Source organism: Anser cygnoides, chromosome 1 (assembly GCF_040182565.1).
Source record: "Anser cygnoides isolate HZ-2024a breed goose chromosome 1, Taihu_goose_T2T_genome, whole genome shotgun sequence".
Classification (NCBI taxonomy): Eukaryota; Metazoa; Chordata; class Aves; order Anseriformes; family Anatidae; genus Anser; species Anser cygnoides.
Window position 1 is genome coordinate 130,832,863 of NC_089873.1, and position 21,797 is coordinate 130,854,659.

General features: G+C 42.1%; 1 protein-coding gene across 1 annotated transcript; it reads left to right on the forward strand.

Annotated features, from left to right (window-relative positions):
- Positions 1-3,528: 3,528 nt before the first annotated feature.
- On the forward strand, positions 3,529-21,797 carry ASB9 (ankyrin repeat and SOCS box containing 9). Its single transcript, XM_048066705.2, has 8 exons — positions 3,529-4,143; positions 12,042-12,121; positions 12,866-12,973; positions 14,331-14,481; positions 15,043-15,177; positions 16,523-16,714; positions 18,981-19,145; positions 20,243-21,797. The coding sequence occupies exons 1-7, from the start codon at positions 4,050-4,052 to the stop codon at positions 19,103-19,105; spliced, it is 885 nt and encodes a 294-aa protein (XP_047922662.2). The 5' UTR covers positions 3,529-4,049; the 3' UTR covers positions 19,106-19,145; positions 20,243-21,797.

The following is a 21,797-nucleotide window of genomic DNA, read 5'->3' on the forward strand; positions in this document are numbered from 1 at the left end:
GCAGAAATCTAACCTATGCCAGATGAATCACAATCTCAAAATGCATATTTCTCTTCATTAGCTCTAAAGCAAACCTAGCGACGTCTGGCTTAGATTCTGAAGTTAAACTGAAAAAAATCTCATGTTTTGTGTCCAATTTTCCAAATATTTTCTGTAATTCTGTGGTTTGTATCCTTAGAAACCAAAACTGAATTTGTATACCAATACAGATTTAGCAGCAGTCTATTTCACTGTTGTAGCAAATATTTCCTCTAACAATACAAAAAAAAAAGCATTATATTTGCCCAGAATAGTAAATAATAATAAAGTCTTTTCTTCAATGAATAATTAATATGCATGGTTTAAAAACTGATTAACAAGTAGGAGAACAATCAAGATAGAAGAATATTTCATTGAACTGCTAACAACAATTTACATCTTTGAAAGAGAAAAAAAACACAAGATTCGGTTTATGAGACATTCTGTAAACAGAAAAAGTAATATTGAATGTCGTAGTCTCAACTTTACTGTGCACTTTTATCCATGTAGGATGGTTACATTTGAATAACGATGAAGTGATTTCTGTAGCTAGCTTTGTTTATGTAGAACTTAGAGTTTTAGGTGCTATTTAAATGGAAAATGGTATTGTAATGACTAAAAGCTCTGTGTTGTGTAAACTGTTTCAGGTCTGTATTTGAAGTTGTGTTCTGTTTATCTTGAGATCCAGGCTGATGTTAAAACATGTTCCTTTGTTGTTGGAGAATTTTCTGCTTGCATCCAAAAAGATTTGCAGCTGAGGTAGCTAATTGAGTCAAAACTTTCTTTCATATTCTTGGTGCCCAGCAAGGTTGTATAGGCCCTATAGAAATCCCCTGACTTTGGGATATTTTAGTTATTTTATACATTTAGCTTGATGATGCCATTTGGACCAAAGTGATAATAGAAAATAAGTGGGCCTAGATGGTAAAATATTTTTATTTGTTATACCAGGCCAAAGATAACACACCACCTCTGTAGGCAAATCTGAGCTATTAGCTGAAACAAAAGCCCAAGAGACAGTTAACATCTATCCAATTCTTGATTTATGTATTTTCTAGGTATTCTTTTCTGTAATCTGGCTGCACATCAGCATAAGGGCATCTACAGTGTAATCTGGAGGAGCACAATTCTTGGTCAGCAGAGAAGGTGGCTACACTCTGAGCATGCCTCACACATCCAAATGTAATGAAGGAGAGCTTGAGCTCCCAATACAGCAGAATTTCAGGGCTTGAACCCTCCCTCTGAAACTCTCCAGAGCTCCAGTGACCCATGCATGGTTGCCAACATAAGCATAATCAATATGGCTTCAATGTTGGGAGATAATGGTATGTCTAATTTGTCTTTTTAGGAACCTCACATGCTGATTTCCTGGTTGCCCATACAATGGTGGAGAACACCACAGCAAAGGGAAAGGAATGCAGTTTTGCAATTGGGAAGAAAAACAGTGTTTCTTTGTTTTTCACTCTGTTCTCGGTGTTGCTAATTCATTATGCCTCTATTACAAACTCGTTTAGCAGAATTCAAAACTAGACTCCTCACAAGTGTAAAAAGTACCAGCCTTCTTAATGTATGTGACACAGAAAATCTAGCCAAACAGAAACTAATACTCTGGGGAGAAGGTGTGCATGTGCTGGAGAGAGACTGTGGTGAGACACCACACAGGACAGGGTGTGGAGAGTCAGGAATTTGCATTTTCACAGAGAGAAAAGTATTTATGGACCTGTGCTGGGCTACCCTTGAACTGCCCTAACTCCACTAAGATCCACTAACTGAATCCTGCTCACGTGGTTTGCCCAGGTCTCTGCCTCTTTGGTGCTGTCAGAAGACAAGTGTGATCAAACCAGGAGCTCCTTTTGTGACGCCTGTGACTTTCTACTCCATGAGATACAAATACATATGGACCAGGACACCAACAGACTAGAGTAAAGTGTCTGTGGACTACCAGCCTGTTGTGGGGATCTCAGGGGCCTCCCTTTCAGAGAGGGTGATGGAGACAGGAATAGTTAGAGGCTTCCCACCCTCCTGGGGAAAGCTGTAGTGTTAGATGCTCTCTGCAACATTATCAGCTTCAAGGAAGAGCAGTCTGCAGCTCATCTGTCGAGACATATATAACAAAACATGACCAAAATATGTGCAATTAATACCATATGATTCAAATGATTACCCTAACAGTCAGCAGGTCTCTTGATCAAAGGATCAAATGGCCAAAGTCTTCCTGTCCATGGATGACTAGCGACTAAGAGATTTCTGTCTTGTAGGCCCCTTCTTACTAGTGTTGAATTTAAAGATCTTAGATAATGCTTCTTCACTTACAAGCCACATCATTGCATATTTGGACACAAATGCTGATCCATTTTAGCAGTAGCATTGCTGACATGTTTGCTAATACTGCTAAATAAATGATTAAACATAAGATATAGCAATATAACCACTACACTTAAGCAGTACTAAAGAGAAAAATTGTTTTTCCATTCCTCATTTAACATATTAATCATCAAACCCTATATATAAAAATTTTTTCCACTTAGATATATGCATTTTTTTCCAACAACATTTTAATGCTGTAATTTCAATGGCTGACATAAATTTAATTTCCAGTCAACCCAAAGTGTAAGTCTGCATCCAGAATGTGTTGCCAAACTCAGATGCCAGGAGGGCATCCGGCAGGAACAGCCGTGGAAGGGGCAAACTTTTCCCCTATCCATGTTTTATCAGCAGTTCTGTACCAGCATGTGCCCAGGTTGCCTTCACAGCCTCCCTGCTGGCAGGGTTTGTGGGTGAACTTCAGCTGCTCTTTGTGTCTTTAAATAATTTTTTTTTTTTTTAAGGTATGGGGAAAAAAAAGAATCCAAATCTCTTGCATGGGTTGAAAATGAAACCCTGCTGTTTGGGATCAGCCTAGTTAGGATTTGGATTAGCAGCTCTGTATCTTCAAATACACACATGCAAACTCTGCTCTAGTGGACAATTTTTATTTACATGGGTGAGATTTTTATGTGGAAATTCTGCCTACTTGCTTTTATGCATGAATGAACAGATATTCAGGGACAGCAAAAGGAGTTTGCACTTGTAGCTTATACTCGCTGGGAAAGAAAAAAGTATGCAGAGATAATCTGCGAGGTCAGGATTTTTGCAGACAGACCTAGAGAAACGAGGTGGAGGTGCTCTGGAAAATCTGCTGCTATTTGTTCGTTACTAGGTTTGCAATTTTGGTTTTAGACTGAGAAATTGCTTAAAAATAAAAGGACAGCGCTTGGATATGAAACTCCTGGTGTGACTGTGACCAGACTGAAACAGGGGGAAGGAAATCAGCCCGCTCAGTGCTGCACTCTCCATGCCATGGAGACAATAAAGGGCTTCCAGTGGAAAGCGCAGCCCCGCGAACATGTGGTTTCAATATCCGTACAGCATGCGTCGACCACCGCCGCGTGGAAGGAATTCAGTGCCTCGCTCCTTGCTCAAGCAGGGCGGTGGGCTGCTCCGACGGGAGGGTGGGCTCACACACCACGGGGCAGCCTGCAGAGCGGAGCGAGGCACGGCTGCCCGCAAGCCGCTCGCTTGGGAGTGGTGCGGATCTCACCAGTGTCTCTCTGGGTTTTCTTTGCAAATCCCCCGCAGGCAGAGTTTGCTCAACTAGTTGAACTGGCTCTTTCTCTCTTGTTTTTTTGGCAAACCAAGGATTTCCTTCCTGATAAAATCAGCCGGCCGGCGCCCCGATTGGGTGCAGGGTTGCGGAGGATATGACATCAGGCACATCTCTCGCTTCGTGCAGTGTGGTCTGCCTGATTGCTGGCTGCCTACCAGTGGAGCCGGGGAGGTGTTTCCCTAAACCCCATCCCAGGTACTTGAGTTTCTGCACAAAGTGGTGCTGCACCGAGTCCCAGCCCGCTGCGAGGTTTGTTGGAGTGGTGCACAGGCAGTCTGCTCAACAGATCACTCACGCGTGCAGGGGCTCGCCGAGGACGATGGAATTTGAACCCTCAAGAGCAACGCTGAAGTGAGAAAACAGAAACTGAGCAGACAAGGCTGAGATGGATGATGAGGGAACGAGTCAAAATGCCAGTAAATCACAAGCAGCCGGGGGCCAGGTGTCTGCAACGTCTCCATCATTGCTGCTGATGAGGGGTAAGTAACGCTCCTGCCTCGCCACTTGCCCTTGCCTCTGCCAGCAGACGGAGAGGACAGGGTCAGGCTGTGGCTGTGTGCTCCTCCTGACGTCCCGCTTCCAGCGCGGGTCCACAGCCTGTCCCACATAATGCCCTTGTACTTCAGAAGAGATTTTCATAAGCTATTCATATTTGGCACTGATTTTTATTTTCCCCCCTGTGCATCATGTAAAAGAGTGTCTGATTCTGTAGTGCAGTTTGTGCAAGCGGAAACAAATGCAGTACTTGAACTACAGCAAACTGAAAAAGGAGTTGCAATGTGGTATGTTGAATTTAGATTGCTGCTGGCTGGAAGCTCAGCTTTGGCTCAGTTCCTCTTTTCTTTTTCTTTCCTTTCCTTTCCTTTTTTTTTTTTTTTTTTTCTTCGCTTCGTCCTACCTTCCCTCTGTCACTTCTGCCTCTTCTTTTCATTTTTCTTAATTTTTCTTTTACTTTCTTTTTCCTTTTTTTTTTTTTTTTTTTTTTTTATTTCTTCACCCCTTCCTCCTCCCCCCTTTATTCTTTCCAATGTGCAGACCCAAGTGCTCTTGCACAGGCCAGGCCACCAGCCCTAGTGGGTTCTTCCAGTACTGCCAGGGCATTGTGGTCAGCTGTGACCAATGTTGTTGTGGTCACTAGTGAGCAGTTATTCAGTTATTTATTACCAAATGGCCTCACTCTGGTCATTGCTCTGTTGTCTGGCCCAGGGCCATTGAAAATATGACATGGTGACAAAAGATAAGTAATTTAACCTCACATAACAGTTTAGCTGGATGTGTTCCCTGTAGCCCTGTTTTCTGAGACACTTCTCCTTCTGTTCACGGGCAAAGAAGAAGGAATAGGGAGATAAATTAATATAACACAACTTCGTACCATCCATCCTCTTTTCCTGGGCTATTCAAGACACTTCCATTCTTACCAAATAGAAAAACAGGACACTAAAAAATATACAGAGGCAAGCTATGATACAAAAATGATCAGTATGTTGGCTGTGTTGTCTGATGCTCCTCGTGTTTGTGTGTGTACACACTGAGGCTGGGTGGGACGGAAGGGATGGCGATGTTAACAGTGTGAACCAAACCTGATCTGCACTGGAGGTGAGCTCTGCCAAAATGGAGGCTGGGTGGAGGCAGCCCACAGGCAGCACTGTTGCACATGGGTGGCTCAGTCCCTTGGATGCTGGAGCTCGGTGTGTTCCTCTTGTGCTTGCCTGGTCCTTAGCAGCATCAATAAGCTATGCTGGTGACTTACAGCAGGATTGTATTTGGCAACATGTATCACAAACATTAGGTGAAAGCTTTTTAATATGAAAAATACCATTTGTGGTACTGTTATACATAATGCCATAGGCTTATGTGTATGCAAGAGCATACCTCAGCTGAAAGGATTTCAGAGCCCCTTGTGAGCTGCACTGTGTGAGTGCACCATGAAAGGGAACCAGCCTTGGGACGGGCACTGCGTGCATGGCACCCTCCTCATGATCAGAGGCTGCAGAAAGATACTTTCAGCCACCATCAGAAATGAATGCTCTCCTAGAAGGCTGCTGTGAAGGCTCTGTTGTCCCCAGGCTGCAGTCAGGGCTTGGATGTTCGTGTGCTTACGGGTATAAGGCTCCCCCCATACATGCTCTGCCAGCTCAGGGGCCCAGGTGGAGGCAGAGCAATCAAGGAAGACCAGAGGTGTCATGTAACCTCTGGGTTGCCCGGGGTTTTCAGTGGTGAAAGGGGAACTGGATGGCCCAACGCCAAGGAAAACCAGTGGGTTTTGGATGTCTAGAGGCTGAAAGCCTTGAGGCCTGACTCAGCTTGCCTGTGGATTAAGGTGTGGGTACGTTTCAAATTTGGATAAACAGGCTCATTCCTCCATGAGAGAGCAGCTGTATGCATTTTTGGCAATCAGAAATCCACATTGCTGTGGTGGTACATGCAGCGAACACAACTTCACCACCTGCGTACAATGGCCTTGTTCCTCCATGGACAGCTCAGTGGGCAAAATATTTGGAGTACTTTCCTAAACAATGCTATTTGTGGATTTAAGAAATCCATGGTCAGTTCACTTTGGCAATTCCTAAGGCTTTAATCAGATGCCTATACGTGGTGAAAACAGCGATCATTTATATTACTGATGCTGTACTTACTATGCCAGGCACCCTACAGGCCCTTAGACCCCCTCTGCCCAATGTATCCAAGACTGGCTTAAAGCTACCTGAGGCCTTCATTTCCATTTAGGATAAAGGCCTCAGCCTCTCTCAGAGGTTTAGGACGTCTTTGCACATACCTCATTTTATTTTTCACTGATGCTTATCTTTGACATTCTTCTAGTCACTCTTCTAATCTGATGTTAAGAGTTTATAAAATGACAAGCTAATGGCCAGTTCATGGATGACTATGGTCTGGTCTAGCTCTGGTTTAGAGTCTCAGTGGAAACCTGCCTTTTCTCAAGAAAGCACTGAATGGATAAAGGCTGCATGTGGATATGGCGACATGACCATCCACCTCCTTTATTGTCATCAAAATACTGACATGTTGATATATCATCTTGGTAGTTCATACAAAATTCTGCCTGTATTTTTTTTGGCCAGAAAGTGATCAAGCACAGCTCAGAAAACTTGTTCTTCAGTCTAGATTTTTAGCATAACTTGTAAACACGGTTCCCTTGCAACACATGCAGATCTGGCAATGGTGTTGGTTACACAATGGCATTGGCTACACATCCAGTGGTAACAGTGGCAGGATCAATAAGAAAGACAGCATGACATAGGCAATACCACCGGAGTGGATGCCTGTTAGAACTGAGCTTGGTTCAACATACTGGGAGCGAGATGAAGGTTTGAAGGTGTACTACTACCCTCATTTCAAAAAGCTTCGCAGAATCAAGGGTCTTAGTGATGTTTCTGGGGGCTGGCTTTCACTTGCTCTTATCAATGCTGATTTGGGTCTTCTCACAGGACTGCTTAAAACAGCATGGTGAGGGTTGTTGACAAAGCACAGGGAAATGTGGGACAGTAATCTCAGTGCACCACAATGCACTGTGCCTGCCATTCCTGAGGTGGACAACGAAAACAGAGATTCTTTACAGCTTTGCACCCTAGAAAAATAAATATTTAACTTTACACAGTTGAATGTAATTTAACAAGTGTCATTTGATACTCACGACTTTCGAATAAAAGCTATTTTAGTCAATTAATAATACTGTGGTTTAATAATTGTACCATGGTTTGGCTATCATTAGGAGATGACATATCCTTATGAGAACAGAATCATAGCTTCTGGAAATAGCTGTCCATTTGTTAAAGCCAAAAAATGTTTGTAAACTTACTGCAAACACATGGTTATTGTGGAACACAGCCCATGGGATGTAGAAGGAGGCAGGAAGCGCTCAAATGATGACATTGACAAAGAATATAATTCTCTTTGAAAGCTAATTAATATACAGTACCTGGACTTCCAGAGGTCATTCCTCTGTTCATTTCATGCTCTCAGTACCGCTTGTAAAGCTGTATTGGGGTTACATCTCTTCCTTTGGCTTCCTAATATTGAGGATCCTCACAGTATGGATCACAACTGAGTTGCTGAATCTGTGCCCATGAATTCTGGATTGTTTCTCAGTTTCTTATTTTTTTTTTCCTTTCAGCTCTCACAGTGATAGGAACATAAGGCTTGAAAAGACCTCTTGATTCATGGAGTCTAGTTGTCTGTTTCTATGCTGCTAAATAAAAGAGACTGGGGCCATTTCTGTTTTTGAGACCAAATGGTTCAGGCTGACTTGCCTTCACATTTTCATTTGCTTAAGGCTTGTCCCCTCAAGAGAAGACTGGCTACATCCACACTGCTGGGCTCTGATTTCTCTGAGACATTCATATTATTTTCTGTATATTTTTCCAGTTCAAAGTCTCTGATAAAATATCAGGGTCATGTTGCAGCCCAACGGAATGGTGTTTTCATAACATGAAGCTGCGGCAATGTGTTGCATGACTTTGAGCATGGCAGGAAGGATGCTTGTGTATACAAAGCCTGTTGGGATAGTACTGTTGAGGAAGGCTTGTGTAGAGTGAAGAGCCAAAACTGGCTCAGCTTTTTCTACAAGTACCTTTGGGAATCTTCTCTGATACAAAGTTCTTCCCTGATCTGTGTCTGAGTATTGTTTTGGAGTTGGCTGGACTAATCTACAAAAAGGCTTGAAGCTCAGAATTGGACATGGGTTGAGGACTGGCTCAATGCTGAGTAGTCCTGCTGGATCTCTTTATCTAGCGCTATAAAGTCTGCACACTCTCTGACAGTATCTCACAGTCATGGAATAGATAGTGATTTTCAGTGTCCACCGAACACCTAGTCTGTAGACATGGTCACCAAACACTTTCCCCGTTCTCTGGCAACAAACTTATGATTTGTAGGAAAAAACCCAAACCCCACAGCTGTAATAAATACATATCAAGAGCAGGAGAAAGAGTCAAAACAGTTTTTTCTTTTTTAAAAAGACCCCCCTGGTGAGCACAGGAAGGAGACTCTGCCCCAGGCTTGGAAGAGGCACAGCTGCAGGGCTGATGGTCACTCCCAGCCTTCTTTCCAAGCATCTCTTCTACAGATTTCAAAGCTTATAGGTTTTAACTGCACCCATGAGCAGGACATACTGACAGAGTAATAGGAGATCCATCTGCTAGGTCTGTGTCCTGTCTCCAGCTGTGGTCAGTCTCCAGTAGACCCAAAATAAATCTCTTTTCTGACCCCAAGGAGCACCCAGTGTTGTCTTTGACAATTTAAATGTAAGCCTAGCATAAAACAATGAATTACCTACTGTTTTGTACAACCCCTCCCCCTTTCCCTTCTCTTAACTATGTGGCAGTCATAACTAGAGACAGGGGAATAAGGAGAAATTGTGTGACCATCCTTGAAGGGACCTATTTTCCTAAAGGCCTTTTTTTTTTTTTTAATTTGCTCACAACTCATCCACCTTTGGGCTTCATACCTGTCCTGAGGTTATTTCCAGGATGTCACTGAGATTGTCCTATAAGCCAGGAGTGTGCTGGAGCGCTGTTAGGGAAGGGTTATCTTGAGAGAAGATTAAGCCTTGACTGCCCCTGTAGATTTTTTCTTCATTCATTTAAGAACTGTCACAAGGGCTTCTCTCCCTCTCTGTCATATGTGTGTGACTGCTGTAAATTTGAATTGTTACTTGTATTATTTTGAATGTTTGAATTGTTGCTTTTTATGGTGAGCCACAGTTTTTGGGTGCCCAAGAATGGAAACACTACAATTTACCCATGTTTAATCCATCAATGAGCCATAGTTCATAGACAGTCAAATGCAATATGCATGTATTTGCAAAACTGCTATGCAGATAAACATTAATATGAGCATCTAGTGGCTTAAAAATGGTGTGCAGCAGAAGTAGAAATAAGCTTTTGCTTATATGAATAACTCTAGGAAAATATGCTCTACAGGTATAAAGGATTCTTGCAATAATACCTAAATCTATAGCAGGCTTTTTTGTGGCCATTATAACAGCAGAAGGTCACACTTCTGCCTAACATAGCTATGTAGGTGAAGGTCTTTTGTGTGTAGTAGAGACAACACATTTCAGATACAAACACCTTCAGTCACAATTTATTTAGTGCAGAATATTTCAAACCCAAAGACAATACAAGTCTTGTTATAGTAGATCTTATCTTGTTTAAATCTGTTGTCCCTTATTGAGCACTCTGGGAGGTGAGACTGCAATAGCCCAACAGGGTAGGTGATAGATCACCCCATCCTGGCACACTGTGGCCTAGCCAGATAGGGCAGGACATCAGCTGTGAGGGATTCAGAGCTCCCACATGTGCTTATACTTGAGACAAAGCAGGATATACAGACCTTGCATAAGCACTGACGTCATCAACTAATCTGTGAAAGTTATTTAAGAAATTACAGTATTTTGTTGGGTTTGTAGATGTAAGCAGACTTTTCATTGTTAAGTATCCTATTCCACTCACATAATAATTCACAGAGGTCTAGTCCCTGAAAACCTCAGCAACTTGCCTAAGATGGTCATTGGGATTCTCTCTGTAGTTAGTGGAAAGAGAGAGGGACATCGCCAGAGAGCAGAAAATTGCGTTTGTAAAAGAAAATGGGTGAAATACCATCTGGAAATGCTTTTCTTCCTTCTCAGGGGTACCTGGGCCATTAACATAGAACAGACACTGAGTTTTGAGGCAATGAATACTGAAGGAAGTAAATCTCGCCCAGAGAGATTAGTGTGGCCCTGAGCCATATATATATATATATAGCCATATCAGCTGGCTCTGAGCCATAAATATGTAATACTAAAGAGACCCTCTGTTAATATTTGAGTAGTCCTCAGTACTAAACTAGTTTGTTTCACTATATTGAAATAAACAACAGATACAGCAACTAGGGAAATGAAGTGTAAAGTTGTTGGCAGTATTTCCTCAGACCCCACAGGGTAATTGAGGAAAGGTAGGTATATCTTGTAAAATGCATCAAATAATGCTTTTGCCTGGACAATAAATATTTCTAAAAAACACTCTATGTGACTTGACAGGTTTGATACCAAATTTAACCAAATGGGTGCCCTCCTACACCTCCCTCATCCAACTATAACTATGCTGACTCATTTGCAATACTTATTTTTGGCATGTGGTATTTTTCTGAACATCAGTTTCTAAATATCAAGTTACTTGGAAACAGGAATTAAAACTCTGTTTCTGATGCAGACCTTTTGTGCCTCTTAAGTCACCCAACAAAGTGACATTAAGTCAATCTTTTACATTAAGACCTAACGAGAACAAATATGAATCTGTTTGCTTTATACAGGCACTTTAAATATCAATGTGTTTATCACAGTAGTAGAGTTTCTTTATGACCTCCTTGGGTAAAATTTCTCCCTTCTTGGCCTGGGATTGTGTCCTTACTGCCATGCAGCAGGCATCCTGTCCCATCCCCTGGGAGCTACTTGTGTCTCAGTATGTGCTCCCTCCCTGCCTTGGGGGTTTCCACACATTCGAGGAGTCTCATTTGCTTCAACATCTGTGAGCAGGTCCCCTTGCAAGTCCACATGCTTTTGCTCTTTTTTCTTGCACTAGGGAGGCAAAGCAGCAAATTACTCTCTCCACATGTTCTTAAGATGAAATCCGATCTCTTTCTTAAAATAAAAATAAAATAAAAAATTAAATATAAAATAAAAAACTTTCTGGAAATAGTGTTTTCCACCAAGTCTACTTTGGCTAATCCTGTGTGCTTTCCTTCCTCCACTAAATGTTAAAACTAAAAGCTAAGGCAGACCCTTTCTTTGAGCTTCCCTCCATACCTGCCTTTTTATGGTTTCCATTATGCAGAGTACAGATGTTACTTAAAATGCACCACTGCACAGGCTAACAGCAGACACAAAACAGAGACAAAATCAACAGGTAACACAACTTATCTCCTCGTACTTTGGTACCTTCTCTAGTTACCTATTATTGACTCTAGCCCATCTCTGACCAGGGGTGAATGACTAAGCAGCTGTACCCTTTTCAAAACATACTCCTTTAGAGCTAATTGGTAAAATGTAATGAGCTTGTGAAAACAAAGTCACTGGAAATCATTCAAAGCCAGGCACAAGCTCAGTCAGAACAAGGTGGTGTTCTGTAAATCACTCTCTTATCCTCTGGATGGGAACACAGCTGCTCAGCGCTAACACGGGATGAATTAAAAACACACCCAGAGCGAACCCATCCTGTTTTTTCACTCCCTCCCTGTGGCTGCTCCAAGAAAAGCTTGGCAGTTCAAGTAATAAATTAGAAGAAGAGAGGTTTACTGGGGTCATGCAGTTGAAGTAAAGTACACAAAAGAAACAGTCCATGGAGCTGTTAACCTTTTTCCTGTCTTTCTCTTTACACAGACTTTGTTTCAGACTGGTCTCCTTTACATGATGCCTCTATCCGTGGGCGCCTGCTTACTCTAAAGAAACTCATCAGCCAGGTATCCCTCTGCTAGGTTGATATGATCTCTGATGGGTTTGTATGGTTGCTGAATGCAGTTTGAGTTTCACGGTGAAACATCCAGGGTGAGAAAACTGCTTTGGCCAGAATGCAGTGAGGTCTGCCTGTAATGCATTTTTTTTTTTAAACAAACGGTTCCTTGCCTTGCACAAGCTCTGTGCACTGAGCTAAAGACGTGTAGAAACATCCTGTTTCTGATGCCATCTGAAGTGCCTGAGGGTACTGGGGGCCCCAGTCCCCCCTGCAAAAGGCCACAGCTGGAGAGAAGCAATTTCTGAACCTCACTGCTCCATTCCCTCAAAACTCTTGGATTTAGCCTGTGGAGAGTTATTGGAAACTCTTCCAGCTTAAACTTCTGGAGCACCAAGGCTGCTAGAAAGAAAAGATCCTGTGGTAGAATCAAGCCAGTGGTTTCTGCTATAAGGGTATCTGTATTGTTCCATTGGACAGTCCCCTGCCTGCAGCTTTCTGCATTGATTAGCAGTGGGTGGAAGGCATAACCTTTAGTATGCTCTGACTGTACCTATTCCAGCTGAAGCTGCACAGCCTCTTTCCTTGCTTACCAATTGAGATGAGTAACTCCAGGCTGTTGAGGAAACTGTGATTAAATAAAAATTTCAGGATCATTGAAAAAGGGTGGTGTTTTTTGTTTTTGCTCTTGTTGGTGTTTTTTGTTTGTTTGTTTTGCAGTTGCTTGTAATGATATTTTCTATTATTTCTTCAGGGGAGTGATGTTAATCTTGTTACAACAGACCAGGTGTCTCCCCTCCATGAAGCCTGCCTAGGTGGTCATGCTGCTTGTGCCAGTGTCCTATTAAAACATGGTGCTAAGGTAAGTACACCATGGGCAGGTCACTGTCTCCAGTGTTAGTATGTTTTATAATGACAAAGTATTGCTAGATCACAGGATCACAGAATGGTTTGGGTTAGAAGGGACCTTAAAGACCATCCAGTTCCAGCCCCCTGCCATGGGCAGGGACACCTCCCACCAGACCAGGCTGCCCAAAGCCCCATCCAGCCTGGCCTTGAACACCTCCAGGGATGGGGCATCCACAGCTTCTCTGGGCAACCTGTGCCAGTGCCTCACCACACTCTGAGGGAAGAATTTCCTCCTTATATCCAATCTAAATCTTCCCTCTTTTGGTTTAAAGCCACTACCCCTTGTCCTATCACTACAGGCTCTGGTAAAATGTCTCTCCATCTTTCTTATAAGTCCCTTTCAAGTACTGAAAGGCCGCAGTGAGATTTCCCTGGAGTCTTCTTTTCCCCAGGCTGAACAGCCCCAGCCATCTCAGCCTTTCTTCACTGAAGAGGTGCACCATCCTTCTGATCATTGTGGGCCTCCTCTGGACCCTTTCTAGATGGTGTACAGTTTCACTATTTACATTCTGTACTTATTTCATCCTAAAGTACCTATGTTATAAAAAATAATTCTTAACAAAGCAATCCCAAAAGAGCAACTATAAACAGCAACTATTTCTGTTTTTTTTTTTAGATCAAGGTGCGATATTTTCACAATTTACTGAAAGAATAACTCGGAAGTTCCTCTTGCAAATGGTTTATAATCTTGTAAAAATCAAGCGCATGTTCTATATTTTGCACACAGTAATCCTGTTGGCATCAATATGCAGAGTCTTAAGTAGAAGTGTAATAGTCAAAAGATCAGATGATGATACTATGTGAGGAAATGGGGATATATGCAAAGTAAAGTGATTAAATGAATGTGTCTCATGGCCTCTACTTTTCAAGGTAATGGTGAAATTTATAGTGAATAAGAAAATTAACTCATTGTACATATATTACTCTTCAGTTAAAAAAAATATATTAAAACGGGCTGCACACTTTTAGCTAAAAATGGACGGTTTAGGACAGGGCAATAGGCAGGTGAATTTCAGCTGAGGTAACTGAGAAACGGGCACGCATGTCTCAATAACTCCCAAGAGATCTTGTAGCAGCACCAGCTAAACATTTTTTTTTTGCAGGAGGAAACACTTGGAGGTGAGATTTTTATAGATTTGTTTAATGTTTGTTTTAATACAAGGTTTTAATCCTCAGGAGCAGTAGGCAGTTTTTGCCAAGAATAAAATAAAAATTATTGAAAACCCTGTTTTCTGTTGAGGGCAAATCTCAGCTATTCTGAAACAAACAGAAAGCTTACTTGTGAGTTGTTTTGTCTTTTCTTTTCCCAGGTGAATGGAGTGACTGTTGACTGGCACACTCCGTTGTTCAGTGCCTGTGTCAGCGGCAGTGTGGCTTGCTTGAATTTACTGCTGCAACACGGAGCCAGCCTGCACCCGCCCTGTGACTTAGCATCCCCCATCCATGAAGCTGCTAAGAGAGGTAACCCCGTGGGTGTCAGCACTGTGTTACAAGTTGCTAGCAGCTAGATGAAGTGGAAAAGAGATAAAGAAGATCCTTTTTGTGATTTAGGCCATGAGTTATTCCTCCCTACTTGCTCTCGTCATGGTGCAGTTCCTCCCAGTCGTGGTGCTCATCAAGAGCTGCTCAGCTCAGCTCTTGGGTCCTCTGGGTTCATGTGGTGACACCTGGCGGGGGATGCATTGTCCAAATCAGCTGTTTTAGATGTAGACATCTGTGAGAGTCGTCTGGCCATCTTCAAGAGCAGTGGAGAGAAATATGACATGATTCATCTCATCTTCAGTAGATATCTGAAATGAGTCAGATAAAATGTGGGGGCTTTAGCCTGTTTTCTAACTGTGGATTTGCAGTTCTTGTTTCATGGTTAAAAACACTGGATTAGGGGAGTGGATGAAAGTATTACCCTATCACCTCTTGACAAAAGAGTGAGTCTTTGCCAAATTACACTGCTGCAACAGAGAATTTGGACTGCTGCAAAATGCTTGGTCTCTGTGAATTGACTCTGCCTTTATCCCTTTTAAGGTCATGTGCAATGTGTCGAGATCCTCGCGTCCCATGGGGTGAACATAGATTATAACATCAAACATCTGGGTACTCCGCTTTATGTAGCTTGTGAGAACCAGCAAGTCAACTGTGCCAGGAAGCTGCTTGAGTCAGGTAAAAAGGAAAATAAAGGATGGTGTTCTTTCCTTTCCTGTAGCATACATCATTGGATTCTCTTTGCATCAAAGATTGAGAGCGGTACCTGCTTTTGGACCTGGAGATGTTTTGCTCTCAGTGGCAGCCCTGGATAAACAGGGTAGCAGTGTAAGACAGGACATTCATGACACAGGAACTGAGCTTTACAGCTCCCAGCAAAATGATGGGTGATCCTGGATTTCACGCTGCCAGTGGTGCCTAGGACAATATCTTTTCTGATGTCCATGTATGTGCTGCTGTAGTGTTTGAAGAGGATAGGAAGAAACTTCCTTCTTTGTTCCTTTCTCTTTATCCAAAAGAAATGATTCAATGACTTTTACATACTATTTTTGCAAACATTTTAATTCTCACTAAGTTCATAAAAAGTCTGCAACATTTCCAACACAGAGTAAAAACATTCAGTATTGTATTCTTTGCCTCAAACAAACCTAGTTGCAAATCTAAGCTCTTGGGTTCAAGGTCATTTTTTGTTATCTACGGTAGTTCATCTCTTCTAACCAAAGGAACCATATAACCTAACGTAACCACATAGCTCATACAAAAAAGATGGACCAACAAAACTCCCTTGAAAAACAAACAAGCAAATAATGACACTTGAATGACCTTATGTTTTATATATCACAGTGATTCTTGTTTTAAGAAATCAAACACAATCTAAATATACATTTTTGTCTATTGTTTTTCTTTTCTTTTTTTTTCTGTTCTCTACGTACAGGAATGTGTACTTTAAAAATGTTATAAATAGTTTGGAATTAGTTCTGCAGCTCATCCTTGTGTTTTATGAACCATTAGCCCAGGATAACAGATTGGGAGCACTTGGGAATCAGAGAGTACTTACACTCTACTCTGTCAAGGGCCTCTAGAATTTTCCATCCTCGTGTTTTTTCCCCCAGCACATTGGGTAACTCAGAGCTTGGAAATCCCACCAGTTTAAGCCTCTGGTATAGAGCAGATTGAAATACTGCATGTATTTTAAGGGAATGGTTTGCTGGGGTGGGGAGCAAGGTGGGCCATAGGTGGAACTATATCTTTGCCCTGTTTCAGGAGGGTCTGTGGGCTGGGCTGTGGATGAAAGACTTCCTCGTGCACTGGTTTTCTGGGATAATTTTCTTGGTCACGACTCCACTAGCTTCCCAAACAGCACAAGTCGTGTACGTGCAAACTGTGGGACCAAGCCCTAAAGCACAGAAGTCCATATCTAGGTGGACACTACAGTCTTTAGAGATTATTCAGAGAAATAGCAGCAGGAAATGGAAAGAGGTTATGCTGTAGTCATTATTCATTGTCATCTCTTCATATACAGGAGCAAATGTGAACAGCGGCCAGGGCCTGGAGTCCCCACTGCACGCAGCCGCCAGGAGTTGCAGTGAGGAGCTGGTGATGCTGCTGATTGACTTTGGAGCAGACATTTGGGCAAAGAACGCCAAAAGCAAGAGGCCGATGGAGCTGGTTCCACCTGGAAGCCCTTTGGGTCGATTGTTCCTGCAGAAAGAAGGTGCCCTTTAGCGCTTGTTTTGTTCACTTAATGCATGTGATACTGGGGATATATATATATATATATATATGTATATATATGCATATATATATACATATAGCTACACAGATCTTCTAGTTTATTGGTCTTTATTTTCATTTTTGGGCCAAAACCTTGTGTAGATGCAAAAATATGTTTAAAACAATAGACTCTGTGTTAGCTGTTGTTTTGTGGTGATTAAGGAAAACTAAAAAAGAATGATAAAATAAATATATATATACTAGTTTTTGTTTGTCTTGTTTGTTTGCCTTTAAAGGCCAAAATGATGTGCTTGAATAATCTAGTAGTATCAAGCTGTAGGCTTGCCCCTTAGGAAGTGATTGTTTGGCAGCTGTAAGTGAAATAGTTTCCAGACCATTTTATTTTATTGGTTATGAATACTTCAGTGAATTATGGAGAGAAATTTTACTTACTATTCTTGAGGAAAACTAGAATAAATTCTCTAGTGTCTGCTTGTTGGAGTACTTATGTTCTACTTTAGCTGTTCTCATTCAGTCAGTAAGCTATACACATTGCTAAATAATCTGGATTTTGATTGTTTTAAACAAGTTACTGATGGTGTGGTCCACAATTCTATTATACCAGTTAATATTGATGTGATTGTTGCCATAAACAGATTTACACCAAGGTAAAACTGGCAATAAAGTGATGAATCAGGCCCTGCATTGAACAGTAATATGAAAATAATAGCGTGAAAAAAACTGAGCTGTGTATGTTATGTTATGTGCAGCAGATATTTGGTTTCTCAGCCTAATCTATGATGCACAGAGTGGTGATCTTTTCAAGCTCAAGTCCCTGCTGCATTAGACTCATGACTCCCATGGTACCACGTGTCCTGTTTATTTGAGATAAAAAAAAAAATATATATATATATTTCAGGCACACCCTGTGGAGCTGGCATGAGAAACTCTTATGCAGCTGAGCTGGCAGCTTGGGCAGTAAGGATCTTTTCTAAGTGTAATTCAGCAACTGAAATCAGAAGCGATGAATGCCTGAGGGGCATTTTACGACTGACTGGTGTTTTCTGCTGTTCTCCAGCATTCCTTTTCCTGAATAGGGTCATGCCCGATCAGCAGCTTATGTCTGATTCCTTTGGCTGGCTGAATGGCTGCAACACGTGAGAGGGCTGCACACGTTGCACCCTCTGGCCTCACGTGCAGGTTTGGAAATGTGCTGTGGGTTCAGAGTCACCTTGCGAGGCTCACAGCCCCACAGCATCATCACCCACACTACCACGTACCCTGCTGGCATTGCAGCGAGGGTCCAATGTGCAAAGCTCAAGGCTAGCTAACAATGCAAATTTGCAATGTAGTTTTGAAGAGTTCACTTGCACTTGCTATTTCTGTTGCCATACTCGTTCCCTCTGTACCACACTTCACTCCTCCACCAGTGCTGACACTTCAGCTCCTCTGCTCACTACCACCTTGTCCACCACGCAGACAGGCATCGCTGGTAGCACCTAAGCACCTACACCGTTCCCTCCCAGCTCCCTCTTGCTTTCTACACCATTTCCTCTTATCTCCTTCCCACTCCTGTCTGAGTCTCCCTTGTCTTTGCTCACTGCCTGCCTGTATCTGCCTCCTGAAAGTTCCCTCACTGCCCTTGGTGCTGGTCACCCTGCATGTGGCACATGGCCATGCAAATGACAGGCTGGGGGGCTGGATGGTAGTGGGAGCTGCAGTAAAAGCGCTGCACAGGATCTATCTTTCATAGACAGGATATACCTCCCAAATAAGCCTTTAATGCCATTATACTTACACAAATTAAAAAATAAAAATAAAAGGCACTACAGATTCTTCAGCAGGGATTGTATTTATCGTCATGGGACTGGTTAATTGGAAGGTTTAAATTAAGGATTATATAGTTTTTCTTTTGCTATGCGTTTGCCACTGTTATGAAATAAGTCTCAAGGAAGCAGTGGACTGCAAACTTGGATCTCAGTAAAGGTCTGGGTGGAAGGACTTGGAAGGAAGCATCGATCATCTCTTCTTAGCACAAGCTGCTTCGCACTTGTGTGACCGAGAAGGGAATGATGCTGTTAATACTAATTATGTCTGTGTAATGACAGAGAGTGATGAGGCTTGAACTGTATCACAGGCAGGCTGATGTTCTTTGGTAGACATCAGTCTGGCTTTCACTGCCAAGTGCGTTGGGGGGCTGAATATCGATGGTGGATCTTGGCATGATAACGTCATGTGTGTAACCTCTCTCCTGGCTCTCTCTCCAGGGCCGCTGTCCTTGATGCATTTATGCCGCCTGTCCATCAGGAGGTGCTTTGGACATAAGCAGCACCAGAAAATAACTGGTCTTCTCCTCCCAGATGAGCTGAAACGTTTTCTTCTCCATGTTTAAGCCTTTTGAGTTCAAAGTGGTGCCTTAATAACACAGCAAGGTTTGTTGAGGAAAGACTTCCCATCAGTAGTGTTGCCAATACCTGCAGTGTTAATTTATGATAGCTGTTGGTTTCTAGTAGAGCCCTCAGTCCAGGAAGGATGGGAACAACCAACTTGCTGAGTCCTCCCAGCCACCACCCCCAGCAAACCAGTAACTTGAAAAGGAGATAATGGCTGACAACACCTTACCAAGAAAATTCATATCCCAGCCCAGCAGGAACAGCGTTTTGTGTGCATTAAACTCTAAGGATAGCTGCACTTTTTCTGTGTAAGCAGGGCTTACAGATGTGAGGGCTGCATCCACACCACTGTAGGGTAAGGAAAGGGAACCCAGCTGAACCTACTTTCAAAGCAAGCAAGGCCCTCTGGCAGGTGTTATTTATTTTCTATGTATATCATGCTGCAGATAGATAAGCACCAACCACCAATCATCTGCATTTAGACCAGGATCTGAAATGCACATTTCTGCCATGACAGCAAGTAAGTCACTCCTGCTGGCAGCTCCCCACAGTGCGGTAATAATGGAGGAAATGTTTTTAATCATCCATTTATATCACTTATTCCTGTTGCTCTGAGACATAAGGGAGCCCCACCTCACTATTACACACATTTTCCTTGTAGCATATTATTTTTCAAGGGCACAGGCTAACAGGCTATCACTTGCAGGCATTAAACACTCCCCCTTTCTGCCCTGAGTATTCAGTGACATTTTCTAAGTATTTCTCAGCATGCATCTGATAAACAAGAGCTTCTATCTCCCTTCCCACCCAAGAAAAAAGAACATCTTGAGAGTAAGATAATTTGTTTTCTTGAAAAGTTTCTACCTCATTCATAGCATTTTGTATGACAGTAATAATAGCAGGACCTCTAATGAGTGGTTATAAAATGAACAATATAAATAGTGAAATTAAAGTCCATTCCAAATTAAAAGTACAATAGATAATTTCTGCACCTCTCTCCGTTGCTGAGTTGCAGGTGCAGTGTATAAGACTCTCAAATGCACATTATGTATGCAGTTCTTATTCCACTGAGGTCATAAAAATGAATATTTCCTCCAGCTAAATTTCAATAGTGGCTGTTTTTCTTTCCCTCCCAGAAAGCTGTCCTGCTGCCACAAACCAAAGTGCAGTTACAATCACTCTGTGCTCTCCTGGATGCTCCCATGGGAATACTGACTATCCAACAGGCATGAGACTGAGGATGATGAAGGTCTAGTTCTTCCGCCACCAGCCTCATCCTACCTCCATCTCTGGACCACTGTGCACCTGCAGGGTTAGTGCCAACCAGCACGTGTGCCAGAGGGGCAGGCCAAGCACTTGGGTGATTTTGGAGATCCTTTTCTTCTTCACTTAGCTATGAAGACTCTTGCAAGAGTGAGCTCGGTGTGCACAAACTGCGGTGAAATCATCAGCAATGAGATACAGACAGTCCTCATCTCGTGTTAGCGGAGACAGCAGCAGCCTTCAAATACACACACAGTTCTGGTGTTTGCTGGTGTGCGTGTGTGCACAGAGCCAGCCTTCCTTTTGCTTATGAGAAGTACGAGAGGAGGGACCAAAGGCTACACCTGGGTACTTGTATTTGTTGTAAAGAACAGTTCAGATACTCAGCTGGACAACACAACTACTGGCTGCAGGTGTCCTCCGGTATAAGAGTTTAATTGTTGTGCTGACCAAACACAGCAGGAGCAGTTCCTTTAGTTTGTGGGACACTAAATTGTACCCTATTGGGACAAAATGAGAAGTACAGTCAGGTCCTTACAATTCCTTTTTATGGGATATGGACGTCTAGACATCTTCACTGATTTGACCCAATTCATCACATGTTATCTGAGCCATATAAAAAATCACTGGCTGGTTTAAGATGGCCATCTATACTCTTTCTTTCCTGCTGGGGGAAAAAAATAGACATTTGTCTTCATATGCTGATTGAAAGGTGTCTTGTATGGGTAGATCCTTTTAAAATCACTATCTTGCATAATCTGAATCTCCGTTGAACAGGCAGGGAACAGACAGCTAACCCAGTGCTTAACTTTTTGAAGATGAAAGTGAAGTGTGAAGAATCCCTGTTTTGGTCACACATCTGAAAGTTGAAAATCCAGCTTATTTTATTTTAGATGAAGATTTTCTTTTTTTACCTGCTATTTGCATTATTTACCTTTAAGCATCTTATTTTGTAGCATCACTCAATGGGTTTACCAGAGTAATACAAGGAGAATATTGCTCAGAGAAGGTGGTGAGATCATTGTTTCTAGATTGCTTTTCATTTGGAAATTTCAAAGCTTGACTTGAATCCCTCAGATCATGTAAAATTAGGATGAATTCTCTATGCTTCATTTGTATCATCTCAATATATTTGCTTATTTATTTTAATAAAAATTGTGATCAACACTGGTAAAGTATATCTTTATGCATCAACACATGTCCATTTATAAACTGCAAAAGTTGTACAAGATGCAAACCAAATAAGCTAAATATAGGTGAGATTTAGACATTTTTGTCTATTTGAAACCAAATGTAATTGCAGGATTTGAAAGATTGTTATGAATATATTTTATCAGATTCTTTGCTGTTATTTTGCTGGCAGTTTAGTGAATATCAATGAACAGTTGTATAGGATATCAGCTCAAAAAATAAATGGTTTATAATCTG

What these genes read in the sequence shown, in the direction of transcription:
- ASB9 (XM_048066705.2), top strand. Translation starts at nt 4,050, where the DNA reads ATGGATGATGAGGGAACGAGTCAAAATGCCAGTAAATCACAAGCAGCC. An exon ending in ATCATTGCTGCTGATGAGGG is followed by an intron (nt 4,144 to 12,041) that starts GTAAGTAACGCT and finishes CTCTTTACACAG; the next exon opens with ACTTTGTTTCAGACTGGTCT. An exon ending in CCATGAAGCTGCTAAGAGAG is followed by an intron (nt 14,482 to 15,042) that starts GTAACCCCGTGG and finishes ATCCCTTTTAAG; the next exon opens with GTCATGTGCAATGTGTCGAG.